The sequence below is a fragment of the Anarhichas minor genome, unplaced genomic scaffold (assembly GCF_050575085.1).
Source record: "Anarhichas minor isolate MPS153535 unplaced genomic scaffold, ASM5057508v1 ptg000026l, whole genome shotgun sequence".
Classification (NCBI taxonomy): Eukaryota; Metazoa; Chordata; class Actinopteri; order Perciformes; family Anarhichadidae; genus Anarhichas; species Anarhichas minor.
Genome location: NW_027466472.1, coordinates 9374818 through 9387991, shown reverse-complemented (window position 1 = coordinate 9387991; position 13174 = coordinate 9374818). Strand labels below are relative to the sequence as shown.

At 41.2% G+C, this 13174-nt stretch overlaps 1 protein-coding gene across 5 annotated transcripts in view; it reads right to left on the bottom strand.

Annotated features, from left to right (window-relative positions):
• mcamb (melanoma cell adhesion molecule b) overlaps positions 1-4741 on the bottom strand; it is a 29937-nt gene extending 25196 nt beyond the window's left edge. For 2 of the 5 annotated variants that reach the window (XM_076100007.1, XM_076100008.1), the window contains exon 1: positions 4571-4741. In XM_076100007.1, coding sequence (XP_075956122.1) covers positions 4571-4634 — 64 coding nt within the window. In that variant the 5' untranslated portion in view covers positions 4635-4741. The remainder of the gene's footprint in view (positions 1-4570) is intronic. The other 3 variants (XM_076100004.1, XM_076100009.1, XM_076100006.1) reach the window with 2 other exon arrangements.
• Between the last annotated feature and the right edge of the window lie 8433 nt (positions 4742-13174).

Below are 13174 nucleotides of genomic sequence, written 5' to 3'. Positions count from 1 at the left end.
GACCTATGTGAGTGTGTGTGTGTGTGTGTGTGTGTGTGTGTGTGTGTGTGTGTGTGTGTGTGTGTACCAGGTGTACACAGCTGTCCGTCTGATCAAGGAACTTCAAAGGCCGTCAGAGCAGCAGTAAGTGGTAACAGTCAGATGCTGTGCTCGCTAAAGGTGATTTCTAAAGTGTCTGATATGAACCGATTTAGCCTGCAGTGAATTCAAGAGCAATACATCGGAGTACACTGTACACTGTACTGGTGAGGCCCCTCCAATAGGACTTACAGATGAAATGCCTCATTGCACATCTGCAGACAAGGCAGATATTGTTGTTTCCTGTTGGAAGATGCTTTAAACTGGACGAATCAGAAAAATCTGTATTTCTGAAAGCAGCTTTCAATTGAAAAATCACTTTCATCACAGATGTTTGTAATGAAAGTCAACAAAACAATGAAAGTGTAAAAGTGTAAAACAAAAAACATTTTTCTTTGGGTCAAAAGGCATATTTACCCCTGTTCTGATAACAGACGACTAAACAAGGCAGAATATGAACTTCCTTCCTTCCTTGTACACAGTAAACAAGTGTTAAACCGCACGCTTTGGCAACAGAAAAGTGTTGATATTAAGATATCACTCAACAAGGCTTGGCTGCAGATTGTTTCTTTGCTTGAGCTACGCTGTACAAACAATCATTTGCTGCTACTCTGTGAACGCACACAAAATGGCCCTGATGACAACAGCACCATGTCCTGGGAGCTTTCTCCACCAGGAACAGCCCCGCCCCGCCCTCTCCATCACTTGTTTTCTATATTGACCCAGGTAATGGTGGTAATGGATGTTACTCTCATCAAAAGGAAGATCAAACAGTAAAAGGAAACCCTGTGCTGCTACAATTTATGCTCCCAAGTGCAATGCCTCAACCCATTATATGGTTCAGCAGGGAGACGCCATGAAAATGCTGTTTTATTTTTAAAAAAAGAAAACAACGCCTGAAAACAAATAAAGCTTTTCATGGTCATTATACTTGAAACTGAACAAAGCGATGCAGAGGTATAGAATACTGCTGCGACACCTTTTTTTCAGGCCAACTCCAAATTTAGCATCTCACTGGTTCCCTGTAGAGAAAGCTAATGGGATTTATTCATTGGATTTTGGATTATTGTGTCAAACTAAAGTTGCTGCTTTGTTACCAACAACCACATCGCTGCCAAGATCTATTATAAGGTTACGGCATTACCACAGTAATAATCTCACGGTGACATTTTAAAGCCAGCCTATGAACAGCTGTGGCCACAAGTAGTGATTACTGTATGGATTACTTGATAATGGCACACTAAATCTCACTTGATGTCATCATTGACCAAACCAACAGAGCAGGTCCAATCGGACCATAAGCAGGGGACAACGATGTCTTTCAGTGTTGTGTAAAAACTCCTAGACGTCTATGTGACTGAGTGAGACACAGTAATGTCTCCTATTAGCCACCGGCTGTACCCGACTAAATAACAATGGAAGATGCGAACGATTGTTTATGAATTCTAATTTTGAGATTGTACAAGATCATGTTTTTTCTTCATTCAAACATTAGGCTCATTTTACATACTCACAGTCTTGTATTGACTTGTATTACTGTAACCGTTTAATGCTAAAACAGGTTAGGTTAGGTTTGACAAGGTTTTGATAATCCACTATCCTTAAAAGAAAAAAAAACATGCTTCTTGCAAGATTCCTTTAAGTAAAAAACAGACAAAGATAGTAACACTCTCTAGCCTTTGTACTGTTTCCTTTCCAGGTTTCCCTGGGGATCTGGATTATGTTTCACTAATCCTAACAACTGCAAATTCACCAAAACAATTTTAGACATCTCCAGATTGATGTTGCGCCGTCACGGCCCAGATCAAAAACAGCGATGGACTGCTCCTTTCCCGTGCGGCGTTCTGGGAAGTCTGTTGCATGGGAACCCATAAACGGAGTGCTTCAACAGCTCGCGGCTTCAGTTCAGGACAAAGATTAGACACCACATGCCTGTGACGAACTTTCTCCACACACACACAATGACCTGGCTTGGGGGGCATAGTGATGAGGTTATGATTTGATCAGTTGGTTACTAAGACGCATTGAAGAATATGTCATATTTATGTCACAAATTCATGAACGTATCTCGCAACAGTCTACTTGCAAATGAATAAGTGTATTTTTTAATTACTTTTCATTTAAAGAAATTTAGGCATAGACATTAGCAAACAAAATATGTGTTCATAATTCAAAGAAGGACCTCCAAACTCCATTGTCTGCTCATTTATGCACTGAAATGAACAGTCCTCTGTGGATATGGGCCGGAAGAGAGGTCTGAAATTCAGGGACGTCCATTTCAAACCCGCTCTGCTCTGCTGATCCTCTGCCAGATTACTGGGCCTCGATTTTCTGTGCTGCGGTCGAAACACAACAAGGGCATTTATTGTCCGTGACCAGATCACTTCTTCTTTTGAGCACATGAAAAACGAAGCCCGAGCGCCTCAGCCGCAGCACAAATTGATGACCTTTAAATGGAGCGAGGTCTAATGTGGCCGCTCTTTGGCCCGGCTTGATTAGCTGATGTCACAGGAAGTGAATAGTATCCGTATTGAGCGCCACCGCTGAATTCTTAACAGCATGTTTGTCTTTCCTCTGATGTCATCGGGGGCTGGAGACGGAGATCTGGCACAGATATAATCTCCCTCTTTTTTTTGCAGCATGTGCACATACATGCGTGTTCAAACACCCCCTCTCTCAGTCTCTTAGCAAGATCCAGCAGGCCTGAGTGGTTGCCAGCCAACACCATCAAATCTTTGAGCTGATAACCACTAAAGATTTAGAGAAAAACTAACCACAAAGTCACTACAACAGCAGTAGTTTGAGCTGAAACAACTGGTCAATTAATCGATTAACAAAAAGTTAATCTGCAGCAATTTTCATCATCGTTCACAGGTGCTATACGTGAGATTCGGAGCATCTATTGGCAACGGCACTGTAAGATGTAAATGTTTCCATCTGGTCAAACTAAGTGGTAAAAAATATAATACAATGAATGTCAGGGTAGATATATGGATTGGAGGTGAAGGGCAGCAGCACAAGGCCTGAAGAAAACCAGAGGATAAGAACAGGAAGCGGACTTGATGAGAGCAGATAGAGCTGGAAGAGATCCTGGACAATGGCGAGGCTGAACTTAAACAGGAGATCAGCACAATACAGGAACGAGGCGGGGGGAAAGGTCCATGTGGTCGAGCACAAACAAGGAGAAGGAAAGGTGAAGACGTGGGGAACGTGGGGGGTCAAGAGAGGAGGGAAGTCTGGCTCACAAAGTGCCTGCAGGAAGAGGAAGGGTTGGAGGTAGGAAAGCACACATTGACCTGTCTTGTTGAAACAAACAAGTAAATGCACACCAACACCAACGTAAAAGGAAACTGCAATGTGGATAGCTGAGGTGGCATGCCGCCCTCACCCCACATACCACCACATATAAATCTTCAGTCACATGCTCTCTTCTAAAAATAAACATTAATCTGCACATCAGACCTGTGTAGTGAGAGACTCACTGCCTGTGTGTGATAGAAACATAGTTTGCTGCCTGGGCAGCACTGAGCCACTTGATCACTGCTGGGAACAGACGAGAGCTGACAGAAAGCAGACGGAGAGCTCTCTGCACTATACAACCGGACCGCTGTGGAGTTCGCTGGCTAAAAATACATGCAGCCAACTAGCCACAACCAGCTTCATATGCCATGGAAATGAGCAAAGTATCACTATGTCAATTTAAATTAGAATGTTTTACATAATAATTAGGTATCAAACAGTCCTGACATAATTATTCGCAACATGTACAACAAAGCGGTACAAGTCTTTCAATAATTTCCACTGTTATGAGTTTACATTCCTCCATTTGTATCCATCACATAACCTGCACACACCCACACTACAGAAGAAATGCATTCTAATTACGAAAGAAGGTGTTAAACTACATAATACTGTATAAGAACGCATTTTCAGTTAGTGTTACTAAGCCACAGCCTTCTATCATGTTTTGATTAATAAAAAGTATATTCCCTCTGAAATCTACTTGCTGCAAGAACGTTTAAAGGATAGGAGGTGCGAAAAATTATTTGTAGCACATATACATACACACCCAGGTTACAGCAACATAGCGGTTGGAAGGTTTACTACCTTGCTTGGGGGGGGGGGGGGTAGATTTTTACTGAAAAGTAAAATAAGCACGCGGGGACTGCGCAGTATCACATCTATTCAGTGTACACAGGGACAGGGTGGTATGAGCACGCTGCAGGGAGGAAAAGTCAACCTTGGACCTCTTTAGCTGCCAAAAAGCTGGGTCGTGCAAAGTATTCTCGTGCAAGATAAAAAACCATCACACTCATCGCAGTTCTATAATCCCTACTTTCATGACAAACTTCTGCTAAGTTATTTTCTCTCTCGGGTTGTTTTACACACGTCTACCTGTGTTGTATCTGTTTGAAACAACAACAACAACAACAGTGCAAACCCTCGTGTTGCACGGATCGAGCAGCCAATCAAACATTTCTCGGGCACTCACCTCCCCAGGTGTGAAGGAGGGCCAGGAGTCCGACGAGCAGAAAGGCGGTGTTCCGTGCAGCCATGGTTGTTGGTCGGCACTGCAGCGGTCCGTGCTGGGGTGTGTGTGTGTGTGTGTGTGTGTGTGTGTGTGTGTGTGTATAGAGGCAGTCTGACAGGGGACCGGTGCTCCTGGAGAACAGTATGAAAGAAGCGGCGGTGCCGCGCGGGGAGGTAGATGATGCACGAGGGGTGCAGACAGGAGGTCCTGGCGCTGTAAAAAATGTCCGTCTGTACGACTCACTCACGCGCACTGTAGGTCTCAAATGACGTTTTCTTCCCGACACATTATTTGCTTTAAACAACTCGGTGTCTGTTCTTTTCTGGCGTATTTATTCGGATAAATAGACTAACAAGAGTTCAGAGCCCGAGTTCAAATGAATGACAGAGGCTGATATTTTTTGCAGTGTGCAAAAAAAGGAGGAACTTGAGTGGGAGCAGCAGGAGGGCGGAGGTCTGGACCAAAATACAGTATGAAGATTTACAGCTTCTCTAACAAGATTCCAACGTAATACATTTCCCCACATGGAGTTTTATAACTTGTGTTTTGTCAACACAAACCATGACTGTTGAAAACTTTTTTTTTTTTTTGAAAATGGTGTCACTCCTCTTTTGCATAATGGGGCTCCAACTTTCAGCATGCAGGGCATATGGTCGCCTATAGGCCTTCAACAAGTGTGTGTGCTTGGTGACCTCTTTCTAATGATTTAATGACTATATCAGGACTGCTGGTTGCAATGGGGCGTTGGGCAAGATCAACATGAGACAGGAGCTGAGCTTCTGTGGAGCTGAGTCTAGAGGATGAGGAGTAAACTTAACTCTTTAGTCAGCAACTCATTACCGGTCAGAAAGGTGAAATACTTTACACTTTGTGACTGAGCAGGGCACCTAAAATCTCAATACACAAACATGTTCTGATGCACATATTACATGCATCTATCTGCATGGTCCAAATAGTGAATACATATTTGGATGATGGATATTTTTCTTTTATTCAGTAGCATGTCAAGGTACAGCTCCGGAAGTTATTTTTGTTTTAAACAGTCCGGACAACGATCTCAATCAGCGCCTTATGTGAGCAATTGGGTTCTACAAGAACGCACTATTTTCTAGCAAAGGTTTGGTTATTTTTACAGGAGAGATTTGTGTATTTTGTTGTATTTCTTTCTCCTTGCTTTACTCACTGGTGTGAAGTGTTGGGCTGAGCTGGATAAGGGTGATGTCATACATATTTCCGTGCACCCGTCAGAGTTTAGGTACATCTCAATCTAAATGTGATGAAAGTGGAGTTGCTATTGCGTTTTTTAATCAATAATACCATATGTTTTTATTTTTCAAATTTCTAACTGTGATCATTGATTATTTAGTCATAAATCTAATGGTGAACTGGAGATCTGACACAAAGTTGTTTGAGAGTTTAACACAAGAAGAACAAATCAGCTCACTCACTACAACACTTGCAACATACCAGTACACACTACTCTGACTGAACTTTGATCTCCATCAATAACTGTTTCAAAGATAATATTTATCAACATCAAGCCCCTTATAAAACCTGTGAATATAACTCCCTCTTGGTGCTAGATGCCAAGCTCAATATGGACATAATAAGGGAGTTAAATCCGACTGACTCCCCAAACACACCATGTAAAAACATGGTGCCTGCCAGAGGACATCATATCATTGACATGATGTTGCAACCCTGAGCGTTATTTTGACTATCGGGGTTTGGATAACTGTAGTGTTTGCCAAACTGTAAGAAAGAAATGAAAACAAATTATCCAGAGTGCCAGAGGGCTGCCGGAAAATGTCACAACACACTGTGCTGTTGACACTCTGGTCAGAGACCAGGGTCGTTTTGGCTTGCTTGGTGTAAGTCAACATCATTTTTTTCGAAGTCTGCCGCCTAAGCCTGCCAGATAGTGGAGAGTAGCTCAGTGTAGTGTACATATACAAAGTAACTTCTCAGTAAATAAATTACAGTAGATTTTAGATGAGTAAAACAACCAAATGGGGTAATGATAGCTAAAGCGCAATTTATAAAATGTTGAAGCTGATGCAATATCAATATTTGAGAGTAGCAAAGTTTCAGGACGTTATTTTGACCAATATTTGTTTTTTTTTCATGAGCACAGTGTTCAAACAAAAAACGTTTGATAAAGATCCCCTAAATTTGGTTATTTAAGAATTAAAACAAAAATATGTGATGAGCGGGTCATTTTACAGTTGGAAAACAAGTATGTTATAATACTGTTTCTAAATGACCTCACACATATCTTTGACATTTCTGTCCTGCAACTTCTTGTTATGTATCGGCCGACATATAGACATAATGTATCTGTGATGAGCTCAATTTGTCTGAAAAACCTGCTTTGATGTTATATTTTAAAATCATAAGGCTTTACTAAACAGAACTAGAGACAATTTAAACAGACACAAAAACCAAAGACACTGCAAACGAAACAAAAAAAGTGTCTTTAATTAGTCTTTGATGATTTGGAAATGTTAATGAATTGTGCAGATCAAACACATATTTTTGAGGGTAGTTAGTATTAAATATACTCTTCAGCTTAATCCTGGTATTTGGCACAGCCCATTATTGCCTGAGCAGAAGGCCTGAGGGGCCAATGTGTGATACAAACAATGCAACACTTCCCCAAACTTTGCACAGACGGTGATAAAACCTCAAACTGTCGGTACAGTTTACAAAAATTCATTTAATCTCAGTATTATTTGATCCTGCGTGAACTATCACAGCCTGTGCAGCTGGAGACAGATCAAAGAATGGGGGGGGGGGACGGGACGTGTCATGTACACTGATCTCTGTAACCTTCACTGTTGGAAAACACCACCGTCTGCCATCTGATCTGACTGCTGCTGCCAAGTGGATTGCCTGGGAGCGCAGGTCAGAGCCGCATGGAGCAGGCAATGATACCAAACTCACTGCTGAGAAAGAGTCAACAGTGGAGACGAGGACTGCTTCTGATAACAGTGCACAAACAGCTGGACAGCGAAAGTCCTCAGAGGAAGAAACCGTTTTCCAGGGGGATGGAGCAGTTGTGGTTGGTTTTGTCTGAGCTTTTTCCACATGGTTGTGGTTTTAAATGCCTGGAAAAGACTCATTTACTTTATAGGCTTCTTTTAATTCTGGTTGGATCAGGACATTTGGGCAAGGCCATTATCATGTTTCAAGAATATTACCTGTCTGTTTATCATAAAATTGCGACTGCAGTGTTCTCAGCCATTTCACTGCTATTTCAAGGGGTGTTTTTAGAAATGCTTTTTTTATTTTTTTTATTTGATGGCGCCCAAATAATGAGGCCATGAGATCACTTTGGGCAACCTTTTTCACGTGCTTTTCTCTGCCAAACGCTTGCGCTGTGAATGTGAAAGCCCTCTGTGTGAGACAGAGAAGTCTGTGGTGTTTTTAGGCAAGATTTTTGTCAAGGCGATAGAAAACACACTTCCCCTTTCTAAAATAACTCACAGTCTGATCCGCAGCCTGGCAGAGGCCTTGGAGGACCTGGCTAGAGGTCTCTGGTTTGTTCAATTTTCTTACAATCATAAAAAGGTGTAATCTTAACACACAAGCTTGTTTTCTTTCAATCACAACGTACTAGCGGGTTATAGGAAAGAATTGGTTTGTATACCATGTTGTCTTTTTACCTGATCTAAACAGCCACGCTGGAGGAGTGAGAGGCTGGCTGTCATAGAGAGGGGAGGGGAGATGCAGATTTTTTTTAACACAGCAAAGCTTGTTGTTTGCATTCAATAATTCAATTTTACTTATTTATTGAAGACATGAGACATCTAACTCTCTGCAAGGAAGCAAATAAGCATATTTCCCTAAATGTAGACTTATTCCTTCTACGGCCAACTGTTTTCTTATAATGGTTTCCCTTCAGTTCTTTATTTTTGGGAAATAAAACAGAAAGAGAAAGAGAAAGACAGTGTGTCTGCTTTCACGGGTGCTTTTAGTCGGAACATCCTCTGTTCATCAGATATCCCTATAGTGTTCTGTTTTTCCTTCCATCCTAAAGCTATTAGAGGGGATATTGGTGGAGATACGAACACTGTTGCTTTGTTTTGATGGAAATATGAGGCCAATCCTGAGGACACACCGTTTCTCTCTCCTTCTACTGTGAAGTAGTATTAATTGGGTCTAGTGTTGTTGGAAAATCAACACAACATCCTCTCTGTATTGCTGCCACAAAGAGGGAACTATTGTAATAGTTTGACCCCTAACATGCTTTACATGTAAACATGAGAGACATTTCATGTTATTTAATGAAGTTCCTGCAAAATATGCATTATAAGTTGTACAGTAGGTCTAAAAAAAGGCCAGTCACTGCATGCTTTTTTAAAAAAGAGATTATATATGAATGGAAATAGGGTGTAAAAAGGGTGTAAACCATCGTGTTGATGCTTTCATTTCCTTTGTGGTGAAGCACAATCCTTATGGTATGTAACGATAGCGGAGTACTAGCTGTTCTCAAAACAACTACATTGTTCAGCAACTCTGCGTCAGTGAATTATGACCAAATCTTCAAGGCTGCTATGTGACTTGGGCGCGGCACAAAATGTAAGAGCCTATAAGTTAAAATATAAAATGTGTCAAAATCATTCTCCTAAAATCCCTAGTGGACAATTTGCAAGAATGCCCCCCTTTCACCCTTTATTTAATATGATACATCCTGGACAGGGCGTTTGGGAATATCAGGGGGCAATGGTTTAGGGAATGAGACTGAAAAAGGAAAATAGAAGCAGGAAAAGCAACAATCCCTCCCCCACAGAGTTCCCAGGGACCGCAAAGCCCTGAAACATGTTATCAGAGCATGTTTAAAGATCTAACACAATCTCTAATGGTTAAATTAGATTATCAGTTGCACATGTGAGTAATTTATAAACATCTCCTTTATCTGTGAGGGGTATTCAAACCCGATTGCACGTGGCTCCCTTAAAAAGGAATAGTTTAACATTTTGGGAAATAAGCTTATTTGCTTTCTTGGCGAGAATTAGATGAGAATATGGATACCACTCTCAAGAAGCTCCAGCCAGCAGCTGGTTAGCTTAGCTGAGAGGCAAGCAGCTAGTCTGACATTATTGAAAGGACACAATATCCACCAGCTCCTCCAAAGCCCACGTATTAACATATTATATGTCTTCATCTGATCCAATTCACTGTTTTATAGGAAGTTATTTTTGGGACTTCCTGCGTTACTAACAGTAACAGTAGTGAGCAGGTAATTGCATCATCATCCTGCCAGTGATAACAGGTGTAGTTTTGTGCGACTGTATATTTTGCATGTATAAATGTGACAAATTGCATAGCGAGATTGTTATCAGAAAGTGGTGTAAGCAGCTTCAGAGCGGATTTATTTTACTTTTGGACAGAGCTAGGCTAGCGGTTTCCCTCTGCTTCCAGTCTTTATGTGAAGCTGATCTAACAACCTGATGGCTGTAGCTCTATGCTACACACAATAAAATGATATTCATCTTCCCGTATGGCCTTCGGCAAGAAAGTGAATACGCATAGTTCCCAAACTATTTCTTGAAAGAAAATGAGCAGTCGCACACAAACAGTGTAGGCTATTTCATGAAAAAGTATTTAGTTTAACTATAATAATTATAATAATAATGCATTCTATTTGTAACGCACTTTTCATTAAAAAAATCTCAGAGTGCCACAGAGCCAGTACAAAGTAAAAACATAGTTAAAACAAACTATAATGAAAGAACTAGTAAGCATAACAATAAATAAAAAACAGTGAATGAACAGAAACACAAAAGAAATAACTGATAGTGATTTAGGGCAGAAACGCCTTCCTGAATAAAAAGGTTTTTAGGCCAGTTTTAAAAGAGACCAGTGTCTGTGTTGCCCTTAGGTGGTCAGGGAGACTGTTCCATAGGCGTGGAGCTGCCGAGCCAAAGGCCCGGTCGCCCATGGTGCGGAGCTTGGTGTTGGGGACCCGGAGGAGCGAGTTGTTTGATGATCTGAGGGTGCGGGTGGAGATTTGGGGAGTGATGAGTTCTTGTAGGTAGGGAGGTGCATGTCCATTTATGCATTTATGTGCGAGTAGTAGGACTTTGTCAATCCGGAATGAGACAGGGAGCCAGTGTAGTGAGTGCAGAATGGGTGTTATGTGCTCATACTTCCGGACTCTCATCAGGATCCTGGCAGCGCTGTTTTGAATGTATTGCAGCTTCTGGATGTTCTTGGCAGTGATCCCAGTGAAGAGTGAGTTAGTCCAGTCTTGAGGAGATAAAGGCGTGGACGAGCTTATCTGCATCTGACAGGGTTAAAATGGGGCGAAGTTTGGAGATGTTTTTGAGATGATAAAACGAGGTTTTGCACAGGTGTTTTATTTGGTCATTAAAGGTCAGGTGTGGGTCAAACCTAACTCCCAGATTAGTGACTGTGGAGGAGAGGGGGATGACCTGACCGTCGAAGGTGAGATGAGTTATGGAGGATGACTGAACCTGGTGTGGAGTGCCAACAAGGAGGGCTTCGGTTTTGCTACTGTTTAACTGGAGAAAGTTGTGTTGTGGAATATTTCTATGACTATTCGGGAGAAGGAAGTGAAGGTTTTCAATCAATATCAAATAAACAGAGTCTGATGAATGATCAAAGTTGTAAAGTCAATTTATTGCGTTGCAAGCAAGGAGAACAGATTCACAGACACGTATTGCAGAGTCTGATGAGAATGCCCCCGCGTATCATCTCCGTACATTCTAATTTATACCCTCACAAAACAGAAAGGAGACAGTAAGAGAAGTCAAAAAGGAGACAAGAAGGAGGGGGGGCCTATGTCTTGCATATTTCCTCTTAACGTCTCAAAAGCGTTCAAAATCTTCTGCTGTCGTCTCATATGGAACCTTTTGCGTCACAGCAGGTGTTTCCTGTTGCACATCTTACAGAGAAATATGCGGAGGACATGTTAAAACATTTTTTACCATTACAGTTGTTGCTCATCCATGCCTTTATCTCCCCAAGACAGGCGGTGAGACATGACATGGCTGCAGAGGGGCTTGGGGCAGCTTAATCCGGCCCATCAGATAATCAACTTTATCTCTACTATTCTCTCGTTTTTACCCCTGAACTTGGCTCCTTTAAGATTTCCACTCCTGCTGCAGTGACTTGAGCGTCCTGACCATGCACCTCTCAGTGTGCCATTCCTTTGTGATTGATGATTACAGACGTCTGTTTATCTCACCAGGGCTCACAGCGCTGTGCTCACGGGCTGAGGAAATTCTTTAGGAAGGAAAGAGAGGAAAAGATGTCATTCTTTCCGAGCCGCTGAGACCGGACCCGAGAGCAAGCTGTTTCGGGGGGTAGTCTGCCCAGCATGAGAGACGGCTATTGTCCGAGTTGCTCCAGAGGACGGGGGGCTTTCGAGCATGCACTGGTATGGTGAGGGGGTGAGGGGGAAGAGTGGGAGAGAAATTTGAATTTCTGCTAAACTCCGTCACAACAAGAAGGGATTGTGACAAAGAGACACTTTGATATCTTCATGGGCCAAGAATTGAACATTGCTTCTCCATGGTGATTATATTTAATAGGGGGCATTCATCATAGTAAATCCACCCACTGACATGTTTCTTCAGTGTTTCAGCCTGAGAAGAGCTTGATATTAAGAAGAAGAGACAAAGAAGATGAATAAAAAAGATTAATGACTTAGGTTTAGTAATGCAACTTGTTTTCATTGTTTGGAGCAATATATAACTTAAGAAAAATGAGGATTAAAGAGTCACTTACGCTGCAAAAAATCCCATTTCACTGAAGACCTCTCTGTCTAGAATTGATTTGAAATAAATCCGTCATCGTTGGGTGATCATTTTAACCTTTTTCAATTAGAAACTATGAATTTTCAAGGGATGATTGTTTGGATCATGAAACATAAAATAATAAGGCTGAATCAAAATCAAGACAAGATTTTGGAGAAAAAAAAACACATGATTTGCCTTCGAAACTATTTCACTTTTTTGAGAAATAGACTTTGAGGACTTTATCAGTAGTTTAATGAAAGAAAAACCAAACACTGGATGGTTACAGCTTCACACACGTAAATAGTTCTTCTCAATTTCAAATTAAAGCTGAAACTATTCGTGATTTAATTGTTTGGTTGAAGAACTATTTTTGGTTATTAATTCATTGTTTCAGTAGTCTTTTCAAATTAAAAAGCCAAATGTTCAATCATTCCACTGGCTCACGTGTGAGAATGTATTGTGTTTCTTTATCAAATAAGACAGTTAAGAAAATATTTGGGGGTTCTAGACTCAGACTTTTTTGGTTATTTTATATAAAAAGGACTAATCGAGTAAGTGAGAAAATAACCGGCAGGTTTATTTACAATGAAAACATTTGTTTGCTGCAGTCATATTGGAAATTGTTATAGTTTACGTTTAGGTACAGTGTTTGGCTGTTTGCAATTTTAGACATCACTGTTAGCTATTTATGGTTGAGTTTGAATTGAATTTTTCCAGAAATAATGAGTCATGAAGCAGGAAGCTGCTACTTCAGCCTGCAGACTCATGAACATCCTGCAGATGCACAGAGAAGGTCCTG